The following is a 20,195-nucleotide window of genomic DNA, read 5'->3' as shown; positions in this document are numbered from 1 at the left end:
ATGATTTAGCTATTATCGCAGATATAAGCAATATAAAATTATAAGAACAGGTAATATACATTATATACATTGTGACCCATTCAGTGGTCGCAATATAGCCTAACCCAACTAAATATATTTTAGATTTGTTTACAATAATTTAATACTAAACAGGAACAGTGAAATATATTTTTTCCGTTAGGTTCAGAATGATTTTGGCGAAATTATTGCATACACAGTTTTTCGCTTGTCCTATATGACAAGATGAGCATTGCTATTTAAGCCAAGATCGCAAGTTCTGCCTATTCGGCAAGACATTATATATATATATATATATATATATATATATATATATATATATATATATATATATATATATATATATATATATGTCGTGCCGAATATGTAAAACTGGTCAATTAGCAAGAACTCATTTAAAATTAAGTCCTTTCTGAAATTTTATCTTATACGTTTAAAGATATATTTTTTTCATTAATGTTCATGTAAAAAATTTTAATTTTGCACCAAAAGAGTCTTAGAAAACTTACCTAACCTTATTATAACAAGAGCAATTTATTTTAGCCTAACCCAACTAAATATATTTTAAATACGTTTACAGTAATTAAGTACTAAACAAAGACAATCAAATATATTTTTTTCGTTAGGTTCAGAATGATTTTGGCGAAATTATTGCATACACAAATTTTCGCTTGTCCTATATGGCAAGATGAGCGTTGCTATTTAAGCCAAGATCGCAAGTTCTGCCTATTCGGCACGACATATATATATATATATATATATATATATATATATATATATATATATATATATATATATATATATATATATATATATATATAATATATATAGAAAACTTAGTAAGAGTTGTAATCCAGGGCTCCATTTTTCCAGGAGATTTCCAACAGAACACATTAACATAGTTCATGAATTATGTACCTTTTTGATATACCTAGTGTTCGACTCGACCAATATAGAAAGTCCATGCGAAAAGAGGGACTTATAGTTTGCAATTTCCTTCCAGAAGATGCAACAATGTTCCCATTCTGCAACCTGCTTCAAACTAATTTAGAAAGCATCTTTCCCTTCTGCACCAGAGTCTACACAGACTAATCATGTTTATGAACATTAACCCTCTTTATCCATATCCTATTAGCATTAATATTGTTCATTCTGTCGCCAAAATATTTCAATAGATATGATTCCACTACAAACATTATTAAAAAAAATATCATTTTCACAAACCAAATTGTTGAAGTTAATGTCGAACCTTGCAAACTTCAACCTGCTTGTAAACAAACATCAGCCTGCTTGTAAACAAACATCAGCCTGCTTGTAAACGAACTTCAGCCTGCTTGTAAACAAACATCAGCCTGCTTGTAAACAAACTTCAGCCTGCTTGTAAACAAATTTCAGCCTGCTTGTAAACAAACATCAGCCTGCTTGTAAACAAACATCAGCCTGCTTGTAAACAAACATCAGCCTGCTTGTAAACAAACATCAGCCTGCTTGCAAACAAACATCAGCCTGCTTGTAAACAAACTTCAGCCTGCTTGTAAACAAACTTCAGCCTGCTTGTAAACAAACATCAGCCTGCTTGTAAACAAACATCAGCCTGCTTGTAAACAAACATCAGCCTGCTTGTAAACAAACATCAGCCTGCTTGTAAACAAACATCAGCCTGCTTGTAAACAAACATCAGCCTGCTTGTAAACAAACTTTAGCCTGCTTGTAAACAAAATTAATTGTACAGTAGTTAAAAGTTAATTTAAAGGATGTCCGAAATGCTTTGCTTAATTAACCCGGATATTTCTAAAAAAAAGTGTTGTATAGCCCTTGTGGCTTAGCGCTTCTTTTTGATAATAATAATAATCTAAAAAAAGTATGTCAATAATGTCAACTAATACTTTATCAATTGTAAAATGTACCTTTTAAAAATAATTATTATTATTGTTATTATTAAAATATTCTGAGTCATTTGCATTTGAGAGAAATGTGATTGAAAGCAGTGAAAGAATTAAAAAAAATGTTTGTTGATATATATTACTATTATTTATATATAAATCAGTATAAGAGGGTAATTAAAGTTCCTACTATAGCAGCAGATTGTAGCAGATTCTACGTGTGGCTTATATAAGTTATTCTGATCATTCGTCCTTTGCCTTTACAGGTCACCACTACACTGAGAGAGACAAGACTACAGTGCCACTGAGAGACACAAGACTACAGTGCCACTGAGAGACACAATACTACAGTGCCACTGAGAGACACAAGACTACAGTGCCACTGAGAGACACAAGACTACAGTGCCACTGAGAGACTCAAGACTACAGTGCCATCACCCTTCATTCTAAGCTGGTATTATGGGACTCAAATGCTCATATACAAATATAATATCAAATTTGAGTTTGGTAAAGAATGTTTTGGTGTCAACAATACAACAAATGTATTTTCTGAATAAATACAAAAAAAATATCTTTTACAACATTTCCAACTTCTCAAGAGTGAGTTAAAATGGTTTTGAGTTTTGTCAAAGTTGGCCATTTCCTAGATTAGTCTGATTTTCATTAAAAAAATGTGTGGTGTGAGCTACTGAATAACTTAGTTATTTTGAAATTCATCCAATAATTTTATTTATTAAAACTTATGAAAATATGTTCAGGGCATAAACATTAAACATTTAAACATTTTCGATTTCATATCTATTAAAATACATTAGTTTGTGTGAAAAATATTCCGTGTGTTAAATAAGTTGAAAAAAATCATATTTCGAAACATTATGTAGCAGAATGTGTGAAAGTTCATTTAGAAGATATACAAAAATCAGTGAACTGAGAGCGTAAAATATGTTCTCCAAAAAATCTGGAAAAGTAGAGCCTGTCAGATTTCAGAGAAAAGATAAATCTTATCAGTGTTTTGAATGTCTGAAAGATTTTAAACGCAGATCAGATCTAATGAGACATGAAAGAATACACTCAGGAGAGAAACCATACCGGTGCGCAGAATGCTTAAAGCACTTTTCACAAAAATCTGATCTAGTTAAACATATTAAGATACATACAGGAGAGAAACCCTTTCAATGTCAACAATGTTTAAAATTCTTTTCACACAAATCACATCTAACCCAGCATTTAAAAGTTCACTCTGGGGAGAAACCATTCCACTGTGAAGTGTGTCAGAAGAACTTCACACAAAAATCTATTCTGATAAAACACCTGAGAGTTCATACGGGGGAGAAACCATATCAGTGTTCTGAATGTCTGAGGAAATTTTCCCAGAAAGCTAATCTGGTACAACATTTGAGAGTTCATAAAGGGGAGAAACCATATCAGTGTTCAATTTGTTCAAAGTGCTTCTTGCTTAAATGCACACTCACGACTCATGCAAAAATTCATTCTGGAGAAAAAAACCACAAGTGTGAAGTCTGTCTCAAAAAGTTTAAAATGAAATTTGATCTTGTAAAACACGTACGAGTTCACACGGGAGAGAAACCTTATAAATGCATCGAGTGTTTTAAACAATTCTCACAGAAATATAGTTTAATACAACATATAAGGATTCATACGGGAGAGAAACCGTATCAATGTGCCGAGTGTCTCAAAACTTTTTCTTTCAAATCTAATCTAACAAAACATGTAAATATTCATGCTAGAAAAAAGTTATTTCATTGTTCTAAGTGTCTAAAAGGTTTTTCATGTAAATCAACTTTGGTTAAACATGTTAAAATTCACGTATAAAACAAACATATCGCAATTTTTTTGTTAAAATTCTAGCAAAAAATATTACTTTAAATAGAGGCAAATTTAAAAAATTCCATTATCACTAAAAATCACTTAAATATTGTAATAAACTTATTATTAAAGCTTCATAAAAGATATATATTTTATTTTTAAGATTAAAAAAATTATTTCAGGAACAAACGTAATTCGTCGTATGAGTAGATATTAATTTTTACTCATACGATAAGTACTTCATACGAGAAAAATAATATTACCATATATAGCTGTTTATTAAACGCAGTTTTTCCATAAAAAATGTCTCAAAAAACCAGCCTGCGTCTTATAAACTGAAGGTCAGTGACGGGAGTTATAAGTTTTGGGTGTGTGTAACTCTCCCAGTTACGTCCGATGTCCAGCCACTGACACTAAAACAAGTCTTATAAGCCGCGTCTTATAAGCCGCGAAATACGGTATTTATATTCAGATAAGTGAATGCAATAAATATACGTTTGCAAAATTATTTAATTTATTTTACAAACGATACAGGAATTCTGAGAGATATGACAGAATGAATTCCATAATATACTGAATCAAGAAGAGCGAATACGGAAGTAGACGTGTTGCTGATAGATGGTGTGTGTGTAGGGCAGTTGTTTCAGCCTGTAGGGCAGTTGTTTCAACCTGCAGGGCAGTTATTTCAGCCTGTAGGGCAGTTGTTTCAGCCTGCAGGGCAGTTGTTTCAACTTGCAGGGCAGTTGTTTCAACCTGCAGGGCAGTTATTTCAACCTGCAGGGCAGTTGTTTCAACCTGCAGGGCAGTTGTTTCAACCTGCAGGGCAGTTGTTTCAACCTGCAGGGCAGTTGTTTCAACTTGCAGGGCAGTTGTTTCAACCTGCAGGGCAGTTGTTTCAACTTGCAGGGCAGTTGTTTCAACCTGCAGGGCAGTTGTTTCAACCTGCAGGGCAGTTGTTTCAACCTGCAGGGCAGTTGTTTCCACCTGTAGGGCAGTTGTTTCAACCTGCAGGGCAGTTGTTTCCACCTGTAGGGCAGTTGTTTCAACCTGTAGGGCAGTTGTTTCAACCTGCAGGGCAGTTGTTTCAACCTGCAGGGCAGTTGTTTCCACCTGTAGGGCAGTTGTTTCCACCTGTAGGGCAGTTGTTTCAACCTGCAGGGCAGTTGTTTCCACCTGTAGGGCAGTTGTTTCAACCTGTAGGGCAGTTGTTTCAACCTGCAGGGCAGTTGTTTCCACCTGTAGGGCAGTTGTTTCCACCTGTAGGGCAGTTGTTTCAACCTGCAGGGCAGTTGTTTCCACCTGTAGGGCAGTTGTTTCAACCTGTAGGGCAGTTGTTTCAACCTGCAGGGCAGTTGTTTCCACCTGTAGGGCAGTTGTTTCAACCTGTAGGGCAGTTGTTTCAACCTGCAGGGCAGTTATTTCCACCTGCAGGGCAGTTGTTTCAACCTGCAGGGCAGTTGTTTCAACCTGCAGGGCAGTTGTTTCAACCTGCAGGGCAGTTGTTTCGACCTTAATGTAATAATTGCGAGGATTTACAGCTTCGTATTAAAGGGCAAATCACTCAGCTTCTGAGAACAGGAAATCATTCATCAATAATTTCATATATTAGTGTGCGTTAAATTAGAAATAAAATTTCAGACGAAGAGTCATATTTTCTTTTAATCACTGCAACTGAATCTGCTTCTACCAGAGAGAAACAAAAATATTATTTAAAGTGCAGTTCCTGCAAATGTTCTATAAAATACGAAAATAAAACAAAGCTGGTGGCGGAGCCATATTTTTCTTTTTCAAATTCGTTACACTGCAAACAAACCATACCACGGGCGGGGGTAGAACTCGCGATCAGAGAGTCTGATTCGTGTCTTGTTGATTTTGCTATACCGCATCCATGCTTAATTTGTTATGGAAAGCGTCCTAGGTAATGTTCGTGTGTAATCGAGCAGATTATATATTTAATATGAGGGTACCTGCAGCATTGCATTTAACTAAGAGAAGATGGTAGAGGTAGTTGCAAAAAATAAATAAATCTCTAATGTTCTCGTTCTGGATTTAAAGAAAAAACTCATTATATATGACTGGAGCAATACACAAATAACACTCACATAGAATAATGAAATCTACGACAACTTCAGTAATCACTGAGAATAAAGGTACCACTAACGCCAATGCTAATATAGTTAAGAATACCCTTTTTTGGTCGGTGACTCGCAGATAAAATATATTGATCGTGTTTTCTGTAACAGAGAACGGAGAGAGAGACAGTGGGTGTCTCTCCCTGTTAGTGGTGTTGGTGACATGGTCAACAGACTGGGTAATACAGGGACCAGAAGTGTTTCAGATTTCGGATTTTGGATTTTTTGTTATTTGTATATTTGACTATGATATGGAACAGCTTGGGGATGGGGTAAAAGTCTAGTACTATACAGTACCAAAACAAGACAAAACATGATCACAGTTTACATAAAGATAAATTTAGGTCCAGACACTGCAGGTAAGACTGAGAAACATGAAGGAGAGGCTACATCACTCTGAAGAGGAACATCAGAAACAATTAAGAGACCTGGAAGCTGATTCTCTAGGGATAAGGAAGCACTGTGCTGGATGACTTTCTTTGATGTTTCTACCATTGTCATCTGGCTCAGTAACAATGGTTTTCGTCGTAACAGTCTCTTTAATTTTATACACTGACATGATTTCTTGTTCTGTTATGAATGCATGTTGCTCTAGTCATTCAATAAGTCCATCACACATTTTCATTATGCTATCTATTGAAACTTTTTTTTCACCTTAGGAGCGGTAAGAAATGTGATAGATGAGCTTAGATTAATTGCATGTGCAGAAAGCATTGATATTACTATAAGAGACCTAATTCAACCTTAAAGGAGAATTTTGTGGTCTACAAGAAGATCTGAATAGACTGATGAAGTGATCGGTGAAGTAGCAGATGTTGTTTAATATAGACAAATGCATGGTTCTAAGCTTTGGAAAAGAAAATATCCATGGAACTTATAAACTAAATAATTTAGATATTAATCATTCTGGATGTGAAAAAAATTTAGGAGTTCTGGCTAGCATGAATTAGATCGGTATCTTCGAAATCCTCAAACGAGCCACCTTAGGATTAATACCCGTGACAGGATACAGTTCCTGACGAATCAAAGAACAATCTACCCTTCTCGCTACTGTGTGAATAATTAAGGGTCGAAGTCGAACAGAAACGTCGCCCAAAACTTTATTCTCCTCTGTGCGGGTTATTTGTGTATATTCTTATGGCTCCTTCAAGTGTATAACTTGTCCTTGCATCAGAGTGTTATTTTCAATCTTAAGTTTATTAAAGCGAGTTGCGAATATTTCACTATAAAACTAATAAAAATCTTGACCAAGTATCAGACAACTCTTCTTGAACTGAAGATCTCCAGAGCTTTGCTTTGTACCGAGTAAATTCCCATTCAACACAGACTTACTATAAAACCACACAGCCCATTAATTCAGTCTAGAAATTTACATGAGGTAGTCATGTCCATAGGAAGCGCAGTTGTCAATAGAGGGTTCCTCCATTTACTAGCTCCCTCGATCTAGGTACTTCAAACCAAACTGACAGTGATGTAATAGGCTCTTCTCTTTCTTTAGCGGCTCGGCCAGTGTTGCTAAATATCCTGCAGGTGGTTGTGCCGTATAGAAGATGGAAGTGAACAATATAACATAGACAGTAGGATAAACATGTAAATAAAATTACTCTTTTATTTAATAATTGTACTAACACAAACTCTAAATGAACACAATATTATTAAGAACACTTTATTCAGATCATAATTTTATAATCATAGGGAAATGTTAATTCAACAAGGTCATGCAGTTCCTGGGTACCGGGAGGTAATCAGTTTTGAACTGATGAATGGAAAGGTAGCTCCAGTTTCTTGGTAACCTTCTAGAAAAAAATTAATCAAGAGGCTTTCAGAGATTCCAAAAACGCAAGAATTTCTGGAGCAGCGAGGCCGATGGACGGCTTCTCTGTGTTTCCTCCAAAGTAAGCATGAACCTTACCATGGAAATACCGAGTCGTTCCCGAAGTGACATCATAGTCTCGTATACACATTCTGCTGAAAACAGAGCACATCCTCTCGTAAAGTTTCTGAGTGTCCCACTCAGCATTGTCCTTGACATCCTCCATCTCTTGAAGGAAGGTATTCTTAAGGATGAAGCCAGCTGGAGCAGGAATTTTGAATCTTCGGCCATTCCAGTATGTAAAAAGTTCTTTCACGTCTCGTGGTGCCCAGCTCACCACCTTCAGAGTTACTATCAGCAGTTTACAGGCCAAGAACACCAATCGCCGATTCCCAGGTAAAGCTCGAAAGATTCTGCTTTCTATGGCAGCAAATGAGTAGCGCCACTCACCATCACCAGTGTTACTGATATACAGCGTGTCCACATCAGGAGGTGTCATGGGGGGCCTCTGTTGGCTGCCAGGCCATGGGATCTTCAGTATAGGAACAATGTCCACTTCGATCAGCAATAAAGGAAACTCACTACCTTCCCATGCAAAGGAAACACTGATTCCTACTTGAGTCTTCCTTGTCCCCGGAGGCACAAAGCTCAGACGATTGTCTGAAAATTTAAAATTTTCCAAGCACTTTAGAAAATCATTAGAAAATAACCTCACGATGTTTGGACCATCAATATAAGATTTGAGAGACTCATTGACTGCTGTAACACAGACGCAGGTTGAATAACCTTTCATTTCTGCCACCTCTCGTGGAAATGGCGTGTGCTTAACTTTTAGGCCTCCACCCGGAAAGCCGCTAATTTTCTTGAGAACCACATTACAGTCAAATTCATCTGGTGCATATAATCGAAGGTTGTCTGCGCTGCTTCCTAAAACCTGAAGATCACCTTCCCAGAGAGGGTTTATTCTTGCTTGATCACTAAGAATTTTCTTTATTTCCTCTGTGAGTATTGTCTGCACTTCCTGAGCCTCGCCGCTAGTAAAGTCTACATGAAGATTTTTTACCGCTCGTTGAAAATTTGATCTCCACTTCCACTTGAACTGTTGTAAGTGTGCCCGCGTTAGAGCGAGGGGATCGTTTAACTCGTGCATCGGAACCCTGATGTTCTTCTCAAGATGGTACATCTTCAAGTATTTCTTAAATGCTACTAACAAATCTTTAGGGCAATTTCCTGCTTTACTTCTTGACTCTTCAAAACCTTCACAAAGGCAGTCCCCCACAGCACTGTGACCGAACATGTAGGCTAAGTGAGCCGGAGTGCGACCTGCATGGTCAAGAACAGAAGGAGATGCATTCCGGCTTAGTAAGTAGTCCATTAAGCCAATACGTCCATGAGACGCTACAATGTGTAAAGCAGTGGACCCACTTACTGGATCAATGATCTCATCAACAGGCACAGCTGCGACTGTAAATAAAAGATGAGTCAGGAGCAGTAAATCGCATTCACAACACAGTCGAAGAGCTCTATGTAACGTAGAGTTTAAAAGATCTTCAAGTTCAGGGTCTTTTTTGTGATTTTCAGAGCTCAACGAGTGATGCTTTTTCTTCAGTTCTTCTATAAGCAAAAAGAATAGTTCCTCATCAAGGTCAAGGTCATCGTTCACCTCTGCCGCTGTTACTGTGTCATTTCTTTCAATACGCTTTTGCGACAGGCAAGACAGCAAATCCTTCAACCAATTATCGTCTAAAAACTGTCTTTCCTCTATTTGTCTCAACATGATTGCCATTTGGAGAAATACTTCTTTCCATTTTCTTGAAGGAAATGTTTCAACCGAAGACAAGTCAGCTTCAGTGGACAAACTGGTTGTTCTCTCAGAGGATAAGTGAACATCAGGGAACAAACCGTGTTTCATACAGGGCAAGTTTGCTTCAGAAGAAAAGAAGTCAGCTTCATTATACAATACAGCCATTAGCACCATGACATAAGCTAAGTTTTGTTTTTCAAGGCCAGATCGAATTTTTCCCATACGGAAATCGAGGACGCGATAGGCCTGGCACAAAGCATCCTGAAAAAAAAATATGAAAGAATGTTCATAATAATGATACATAATTACTAATAATAATATAATTAACAAATATAACTGCTATAATACAACGCAATTTGATGTCTGTAGTTTTATCTGGTCTGTCTGTATTTAACTATGTGGCACAGACTTGTATTCTATATATTTTTTTACTATCAAAGTAAAGCCTAGTCTTTTTATTCAAATACACATACTGACTATGTAGGAAGATCGACATGTTGAATTTGTTGCTTATTGTATGTGCCACACGACCTACCATTCTCTCTCTCTCACTGATCTATGGTCCTGTTTCACCAAGCACTCACACCATGCACTCACACCATGCACTCACACCAAGCACTCACACCATGCACTCTCACCAAGCATTCTCTCACCAAGCACTCTCACCAAGCATTCTCTCACCAAGCTCTCACACCAAGCTCTCACACCAAGCACTCACACCAAGCACTCACACCAAGCACTCACACCACGCACTCACACCACGCACTCACACCAAGCCATGCCATGTAACTGCAGCGATAAAGACAACAATACTAAACTTTACTTATATCCAAGAGTGAGAGTGCGGTCATTAAGATCACACTCTCATCCTTGGATATACTTCAGCAGATTCTAGACTCTTAACACATACTAGAAACCTATTGAACAGGCTAAGAACTGCAAAAACAGTTCTAGGAAAAATTTTCCTAGCAACACGAGGCTTAATCAATCTAAAAGGATCCGCAGCATTTCTCAGAAACCTTCCCTTTGCTCAGTGTAAAAATGCAAGAAGATAGCAAGAAACTTGGGATCATTAAATTAAATACCTTTGAGTATTAATAAATAGTTTAAATTCAGTTCTTCCCTCGATAGGGATGTAATTCAGGTTATACAAGAAGGAACTAGTGGGGAGGGAAGATACCAGTCTAACTGCACAGTTAATTAGCAAGGGAAATCCTAAATATTACTACAACTACTATTGATAAATCAGTTTAGTACATGGAATAATAGTGATGGTCAGAAGGAGTTTAAGGTAATCAGTCTCTAATCCTTGAGTCGATATAATTAGTCCATCAGTCTTGATAATAATACAGCATAGACGTGATGAAGGGCTTATATACTGCAGACAGGATGTGAAGCAGTCGTAGGCGGTATCACCTTGGGCAAATCCAACCTCTTCACTGTTTCACCTATCTGTCTGCAATATATAAACTCCGCCTTCGCCCTATGCTGTATTCTTAACAAGATTGATGGACTAATTACATCGACTCCAGGCTGAAGGACTGATTACATCAAACTCCTTCTAATCTTCACTATTCTTCTTTGTATCGGACTGATGAAGAAACTACGTGGATAACGTTCCCACAGTAGAGATACCCAAGTGTTGCACATGTGTCTAGTTGATCAACTTGTCTGTTCTCTGAACCATTTATCAAGTACTACTGTTATAACTAATAAAAATAATAATAATATAATAAGTTTAAGCATTAATCCCAAAAGGGTCATAGAGTGGTGTAGGTAGAGATATGCATAATATGGAGGAATGTGTAAAGCTGATGAGGGAGGAAAGGCAGAAGCATGCGAGGGTTCCTGGGGTAGGTAGAAGGCAAGAGCAAAGGTAAAATCACAGTTTGTGAAATAGGTTGAGTTTCTGATAAAATTTCAAACTAAGAGTTTGCGTCACAGGTGAGTTGAGGCGGTGGTAAACTGACAGTGCAACATAACAGTCCTCGCAGAGTGGCACTAGGCGTTTTTTTCAGGAGGCGCATTTGGAAGATGCACAGACGGGAGAGTGCAGTCGCTTGAACACGACAGCGGTGGGAAGACTGCCAGAAACTTAAATGTGGTTTTACATAAAACAATTTGTTATGAGCTAACTCGGACCAACTTTGTTGCTATCAATTGCAGACTAGTCAAGAGATCACTGAGAAACAATCCGTGTTAGGAATACCCCTTTGGGAAATTGGGAGGTTTTAAACAGCTGAATGAGCGGCTAAATCTGCTCTTTAGTTACCCCCAAAACATCGACGTATCCCGGGACCAAGCAAAAACCTACGTGTTAATACTGGTAGAATTACCGACAATATGTTAAGTAAAAAGACATATATGCAACTAATGTGACATTTTATTGTGGCAACGTTTCGCTCTCCAGGAGCTTTGTCAAGCCATTACAAACAACACATGGACACAGAGGGTATGTATAGGCTTAGAGAGAGGTGTAATACTAGTAGTAGTAGTATTTTTAGTTGTAGTAGTAGTACTACAACTAATAATATTACTACTACTACCACTAGTATTCCATCTCACTCTAAGCCTATATATACCCTCTGTGTCCATGTATTGTTTGAAACGGCTTGACAAAGATCCTGGAGAGCGAAACGTTGCCACAATAAAATGTTACATTAGTTGCACTTGTGTCCTGTTACTTAACAAAACCTATGTATTTCCGTTTACAAGAAATACGTCATAACGAAAGCTGAATGCGAAGGACGATGGTAAGAGAGGGTTGAATTTGTGGATAGCTGTAGTGCGCTATGAATGATGATGCAGATATCGACACAATGTGCGTGGTAGCCATGAGGGTTGAATATAACTTGGTTATGGAAACACTAGCCGAGTCTAGTAAATGAACTCTGATGATTTTGTCAGGGAAAAAACTGCTGTACATTTAACGCCATCAGGGGATTTACAACCATTAATGTACACTGCAACAGCAACAGAAAGACCTTGCAAGTGATCAAGAAACAACAATCCGTACAGTTGCAGCAGACAAATGAACTTTTGCACACGGAAGCGTGGAAGAGCAAACAGGAATCGTCGGGACTTGTAAATGAGGGAAAGGAAAAGTATGATGCAGGGTGAACACAGATGGGAGATAAATTAAGGGACGTAATAAATGGGGCTACACTTGAACAAAACAGCCTTACTAACATCCGTTACGTTATATACGTGGAAAGATTTAGTCTAAACCCTCAAACCGCAAAAATCATTTCTAGAGTGTAGAGGAAACTCAGAGCGAGAGGGAGAGAGAGAGAGACAGAGAGAGAGAGAGAGAGAGAGAGAGAGAGAGAGAGAGAGAGAGAGAGAGAGAGAGAGAGAGAGAGAGAGAGAGAGAGAGAGAGAGAGAGAGAGAGAGACAGAGAGAGATAAGCGAGTGTTTACAGTTTTGGATCAATTGAAAAAATAACTGTTGTGGGGAAATAAATGTTAAAGTGGGAGAAACGGTTGGTGAGGGCGTAGTAGGTAGGTTTTGGGTGTCAGGTTTAAATGATAATGGGGCCTTTAATTGAACTTTGTATAAAAAGTGGTTTGGTAATAGGTACTATGTAATACAAAAGATGATGCATGGCATAATGAGAGAAATTTGTCATACTATGCATTAGTAGATGAAAAGTTGATGGGTAAAACCTAGAAAAGTGGATGTTTTTAGAGGGACAAGAAATATATCATATTATTTAGTTGCAGGATCAGCGAAAGAAAGAGAAAGACGGAATACATGGCGAATGTCATCAGTGGGTAAGACAAATGTGAAGGTTTGTAAATTGAAGGAAGAGGTAGTTAGGGTACGATACATGTAACTGTTGGGAGAAAGATGGACTAGTGAGAGTATAGGTGATGAGGTCGAAGAGGAATGAAGTTAATTTAGGAATGTAGCGTTAGAGTGTGAAGAAGTTTGTGGATATAGAAGGGTGGTTGCGGGAGGGAAAAGGAGCGATTGGTGGAATGAAGAGGTAAAGAGAGTGGTAAGGTAGGAAAAGTTAGCTTAAGAGAAGTTTTACAAAGCAAACGTGATATAAGGAGAGTGAAATATAAGAACTATAAAAGAGAGAGATTAAAAGAAATGTGAAGGAGCATAAAAGGAATGCAAATGAGGGCGTAGGTGAGGTTTTTGTCAACAAATTTTGCTGAGAAGAAAAAATGGAGATTAATAAGTTGAGACAGCCTAGGGAACGAATTGATTTAACAGTTAAAAACAAAAGAGAGATATTATTAGATGGGGACGTGAAGGTTTAACTACAGATAGAGAGAATATTTTGATGAGCTGTTTAATGTTATTAGAGAAAGAGAGAGGCAGTGAATTCACGCAATGGGCAGGGAAGTATAGCATCTTTGATTAGTGGAGAAGTGGGCAGGTGTATGAGGCAGTTGGTAGAATGGAGGAGGTGGGGGGGGGGGGAAGTAGCTGGGATTGACGGGAATGAAGCAGAAATGTTCAAAGGAAGTGGTACATAGTTTTGGAGTGGTTGGTGCATTTGCTCAATAAATGTATGAAATGTGAGTAGGTACTTAGGGATTAGCAGAGAGCATGCATGAAATGAATGAAAAATACTAAGAATTATAGGGAAATAAACCTGTTGGGTATATAATGTAAAGTGAGTAGCAAAATTATTGAAAGAATCAAGGGTAAGACAGTGAGCAGAACTGCAAATGAACAAGAAAGTTTTAGGAAGGAAATGCAGATCAAATATTGGCTTTGATGCATATAATTGAACAATATTTAAATAAAGCTAGAGAAGTTTTCGTTGCATTTATGATAGGCTGGATAGGGGATTAATGTGACAGAATATATGGAATAGATGGTAGGTTTCTTGTAGTAGTTATGAGTTTATATGAGGATGGCGAGATTCAAGTTAGGGTATGTAGGAGAGAGGGAAATTATTTTTCAGTAAAAGTATGCTTTAGACTGGTATGTGTGAAGTGACCATAGCCTTTAAAAATATTTATAAATGAGGTTATAAAAGAAGTGAATGATAGGGTCTTGGGTGGATGTGAGGTATTGAAAGATAAAGAATCTAATACAAATTGAGAGTTGTGACAGTTGCTTTTTGTCACTTACACTGTGAGTTTTGGAGAATGAAGAGAAGTTACAATGAATGGTGGATAAATTTGGGAGGGTTCGTAAAAGAAGGAAATTAACAGTGAACATAAAAAAGGTGAAAAATTGGGCATCAGACTGGAAGGAGAGAGTCTGGAGGAAGGGAATGTGTACAGATTTTAGGGAGTGGACTTATCGGCGGACGGATCGGTGAAAGACGAGGTGAACCACAGAACTGAAAAGAGGAGAAAGGTCGATGGTGCATTGTGGCCTTAAAGAGCGTAATCCATGAAGGCAAAAAGGAGAATGTATCAGTAATATCAGCACTCATACTGGCGTGAATTATTGGTTTTTAATGTTGCAGCAAGATGGAAGCTGCAGGCTGTGAATATATTAATGTGTGGTGTGAGCATTGTGTAGAGAATTCTTAGTTTGGAGATTAGGAGTTACAGATTTGCTAATAGTAGTATCCAGAGGACTTAGGAGAGGTTATTGAGGTGGTTTGGACAGATGTCATCCTAGGTAAGGTTGAAGGTAGGAGGCAAAGGAGGTATAGTATGTGAAAGGCTTGTACATCCAACAGGCGAGCGTGAGTGTGTTAGAAAGGAATGAGTGAATATGTTTCATAACTTTATGTACTAATGAAGTTGGAGAAAAGTAATATTTAACAAGGGATTCCTGGAAACCAGTTAGCTGGATATGAGTCCTGGAGGTGGGACGTACTGTGCTTACACTATGAAGGAGGGTTGGGATATTGCAGTTTAGAGGGGCATCTGAGATATAATATCGGGGTGCGTCTGGCAAGGCGATAGAGTGAGTGATCGTGAAAGTGTTTCTTCGTTTTCGGGTCACCCTACCTAGGTGGGAAACGGCCAGTGTGCTAAAAGAACAAATCATGAGAAAACCCATGCATAAATAAGGACAAAGACATTCTGCTTATTACGAAATTTTCTAACTGCACAGAGATAACAAAAAAAGAAAATTGCAAGATTTAACATTTTGGTTGATGTGCCCAACAAAGACAATGAGGAACCTAGATAGACAACCCGATCCCTCACTAATCCCACAGACTGCAAGTTAAATGCACCAGAATCTCCGCTCTGTTCACCCCTGAGATTTCTCTCCAAACAATCAAAATTTCCGTATTAATCTCATTCAGTTTTTACATCTTCTACATTAAGTATTATCACCATAAATATGATAATTAGTCCAGTGGGCATCCAACAGTAACAAACAGTATACCAGTACTGGTCCAAGAACAGAGCCCTGAAAATGCCAAAGGGACTGCTGCTAGATAAGACCCACCAGAAAGATATGATTTCAGAAGCGACAATGTGGTACATCTAAGACCGCTACCGAAACGATCACTTCTCAGTAATCTATGAGCAATGGTATTAAATGCATCAGAGAGGTCCAAGAAAAATAGTACATTTCCGAATACAAGTTCTGTACCAATCAAATCATTATAAACTTAATACAAGGTTGAATTAAACGGTGGCGAGTTGAATAAAATAGTATATATGTAGACTTAACATGTTACCCCACTCCAGAAAAGGAAAGATTAGTACGTTCAGTCAACATAGCAACATGATATTTGAACAGGACGACAGATTAACATTTTATAATCAAGAGAAAACTTTTCAAGTTGACTGCCAGAGACACCTTCAATGTCTGAGGAAAACATGCGCTCTGAAAACTCTAAATGATCAACAATTTTGTAATAAAACCAGCATTTACTTTCATATGAGGGCAAGATACTTGAAACATTCATACGATCTAATGCTTAATATGTCTTATTAGAAATTGATACAACCCAGAATCCATCTCATCGCTAACTGGAACATCCTAAGCATATTTAGTCTGTGATACAACCCGAGTCAGGACAGCCGCTGAGAACTTTTTACCCACCTGAGTTAAATCCAGATCCAAACGAATGTTCTCCATTATTTGTAAAAAAAAAAAATATTCAAAGATGGCTGATGCTAGTTGAAAAGCATAATCAAAGTTAATCAAGGTAAATTCGAACACATACCAGCAGGTCATTAACATGGGTAAACAGAAGCTCTCTGATTTCCACGACAAAATTTAATTGTTATCCCTGTAGTGTTTCACCTTATGGAACGATATCCTGCCTAACAGGTATCTTTATCATCATACCATGATCCAGTACGCAATCCTTGCCATCCACACACTGCACTCTTCAAAGTCCTATCTAGCTGAACAACCCAGGACTCACATAAAGGGGGCAACATTACGAATCAATATTTATTTTGTAATCAAAGGGCGGAATATATTAGTCACAGCCACAAACATCTCATCATGAATCTTTGCTAAATGGTCGAAAACCAATGCAAACGCATCCGCCTTACCCAAGATATTTTTCACTTTCACACCAACCTGGTTCAGATTAAGGTTTCTGTAATTATGGACCTGCCTTTTATGGGCCAGTAAGCCTTCTGCAGTGTTCCTCCATCCTTATGTTCTTATGTTATGTTCTACATACTAATTGAAACGACACTACGACCAGACACAGTACTAAGATACATCACCTCAACTTATTTAAGCACCTTATTATTATTATAATCAAGGGGGAAGCGCTAAACCCGGAGGATTATACAGCGCCTGGGGGGGGGGGATATGTGGAAGGCATTAATTCGGGGAACTGGAGCACAGATCCAATTCCCTAAATCAAGAGCCCCTCACCAACATCAAGGATATTTAAGCACAAAAAGGCACAATACCGTGCCTCGAACAATACACAAATAACCTGCATATAGAAAAGAGCAGGTCACGACGACGTTTCGGTCCGGCTTGGACCATTTACAAAGTCTTTAATACCCCGAGAACAGGTAGTTGACTGGCCAACAGTATGAGTGGTGGTCAAATAGGTCTTCGACAGTGGACAATTAATCCTGTAATTAAAGTCACCACTAACATGGAGATGACAGTTTGGTGATGCAATAATTACCTCAGCAGGCTAACAAGTTGGTGAAAAATGTGGTGATACCGACAAGATATGGAAAAGACACTTATGGACAGTTCAGGACATTTATTATAGGAAGCGTTTCGCCACGAGTGACTTCATTTGGACTGAAGTAGCGAAACGTTTCCTCTGATAAATATCCTGAACTGTAAATGTGTGTTTTTTTTCTATCCAGGTGGAGTAGAATAAACAACTTACAGGAATGAGGAATAAATGATTGTAACTCTGCTGCCCTGACTAACAGCTGACCCAGAAATATAATTGAAAATTTACGGAAGAATATTGGTAGGAAAAAGAATCAGGCATTCTCATATATATATATAGTCAATTTCGAGGATACCAAATATTTATGCAAACCCATATAGGCAGATGTGATAGGCTGAAAAACGGCAATAATGGATGATGTTATCCATGTTGTATAAATATATACAATGGAAATGAGAGATAACACTATAAAATAAAGATTGTGATATATATATATATATATATATATATATATATATATATATATATATATATATATATATATATATATATATAAGAAATGAACCAATTATACTGTCACTCAAACTTCATACTGATGAATCCGTAAGTTTCTCATGTTAAGAATGTGTATACCAATGACTGTTGAGAGGGATTACGTGGTAAAGCTTAATCCCAGCGAACTATATTATTGTTAATAAATCCATGGTAAATCTATTAGGATTATACAGTGCCTGGAGAGTAGGAGATAATTATTACTATATTTATGATGAAAGGTTAAACCCGTTCATGTAATATAGGCCGAGGAGAATATAAAGTAATAACGTTTTATCCAGAGAAGAGGATAGTTGCAGATAGGAAACCTTACCTCCAGAAGTTGGTCTCTCTTGTCTTGAGGACACAGAAGAAGAGGAAGCCTTCCCAGCCCGTCACAAAGGAAGAGGTTGGCACCCATGTGGCGAACAAGGCACTCGACAGTTTGCATGTGACCAGCGTCTAGGGCAATGTGGAGCGCAGTGTGACCACTAGCAGTCAAGGAAGTCACTGACCCACCTCTTTGCTGCGACCACCAGTCAATAATAGCAGTGGTTATGATCGTTATGTAATAATTATATTATTTATTAATAATAATGATCATAATTTATATTATTATTATTATTAAACTAGTGCTTAACCCGTTTGGGTCATACAAAGCTGTAATATCAGTGGACTAGTTAAATATCTTTATTTACTACAAGTACATGTACAAGGTATACAGTCCTAGCTGACAACAATGACATACTACTATATAGAAAGCCGCTTGTTATGCTTCGCATGTCGGGTAAATTAGGTCAGTGTCCCAGGATGCGACCCACACCAGTCGACTAACACCCAGGTACCCATTTTACTGATGGGGAACATAGACAACAGGTGGAAAGAAACACGCCCAATGTTTCTACTCTGGCTGGGACTCGAACCCAGGCCCTCGCCGTGTGAAGCGCGAGCGTTAACCACCAGGCCACCAGAGCCCTAGTAATAGTAATAGTAATGGTTACATACGTAACAGAAAAAGGGTGTTGTAAGTAAATAAATTGGAATGTAACTCGATATAAAGTTTGAGATCTAAGACGTTTGGAAAAAAAAGTGTAATTTTAAGACACACCTGTATAAATGCAGCAGTGAGAGTGGCACCTCTGTAAGAGGCTCGAACCAGAAGTCTGGTAAGGTTGTCATGGTTTCTTTCACTACTGTACCAGGATGCTCGCCAAGCCTCCGGCCCCTGCAGTTGCTTCAGAAGATACTCCATACCAGTACTCAACTCCTCATCTACTGCCTCACCATCTGCCTCGCCTCTTGGCTTGTCTTGAACCTCACGCCTCGCATCAACCAGTGTCAGTTCATACTTAATTCTGTGCACTATGGCCTATGGGAAAATAGAAGATCTAGGGTGTGTATTTAAGAATTTTAAGTGAATAATAACATCAAATCAAACACAAGGAACAGATGTGTTACTCTCAATACTGTTCAGATAAGATATCTGTACAGGAGATTTACAAATATTTTTACAAAATGAATTATACAGATTTGAATAATGGTTCTAAAGATTCATAAAGGCTGAGGCATATATTGGTGATAACGTATGTAGATTTAACCTAAAACAGCAACACAACGCCAAAAACGTGTATGCTAATGAACTGACAACAGGAATAAACTTAACTAGGTACAGTAAAGTGTTATCATTGACGAGATTGGAAAAAAAAGTGCAGGAAGACTGTATAGTGATCAGGAATGGTCACGTAAATGATTACTGGGGTTTGTACAGATAAAATGGGAAATTATGGAGTTGGGAGATTAGGTAAGGAGACCACATACAGAGTTACATATGTACCATACAGTACCGTCCTAGTCTCTTGTTACATATGTACCATACAGTACCATCCTAGTCTCTTGTTACATATGTACCATACTGTATCACCCTAGTCTCCTTTTACCTATGTACCACACAGTACCACCATAGTTTCCTGTTACCTATGTACCATACAGTACCACCCTAGTCTCCTGTTATGAATGTACCACACTGTACCAGCCTAGTCTCCTGTAACATATGTACCATACTGTACCACCCTAGTCTCCTGTTATGAATGTACCATACTGTACCAGCCTATTCTTCTGTAACATATGCACCATACTGCACCACCC

General features: G+C 37.9%; 1 protein-coding gene across 1 annotated transcript; it reads right to left on the bottom strand.

The window, feature by feature from the left end:
• Window positions 1-7,455: 7,455 nt before the first annotated feature.
• On the bottom strand, window positions 7,456-19,419 carry LOC128695753 (uncharacterized; the record flags this gene model as incomplete). Its single annotated transcript, XM_070093137.1, is given in 3 exon segments — window positions 7,456-9,738; window positions 18,385-18,576; window positions 19,159-19,419. Coding segments are annotated over 3 exon segments (2,520 nt in total), but the record flags the coding sequence as incomplete, so codon positions are not given.
• Window positions 19,420-20,195: the final 776 nt, after the last annotated feature.

This window comes from Cherax quadricarinatus, chromosome 41 (assembly GCF_038502225.1).
Source record: "Cherax quadricarinatus isolate ZL_2023a chromosome 41, ASM3850222v1, whole genome shotgun sequence".
In the NCBI taxonomy this organism is placed as follows: domain Eukaryota; kingdom Metazoa; phylum Arthropoda; class Malacostraca; order Decapoda; family Parastacidae; genus Cherax; species Cherax quadricarinatus.
The sequence above is the reverse complement of the archived record's forward strand: the minus strand, read 5'-3'. Positions and strand labels throughout refer to the sequence as shown.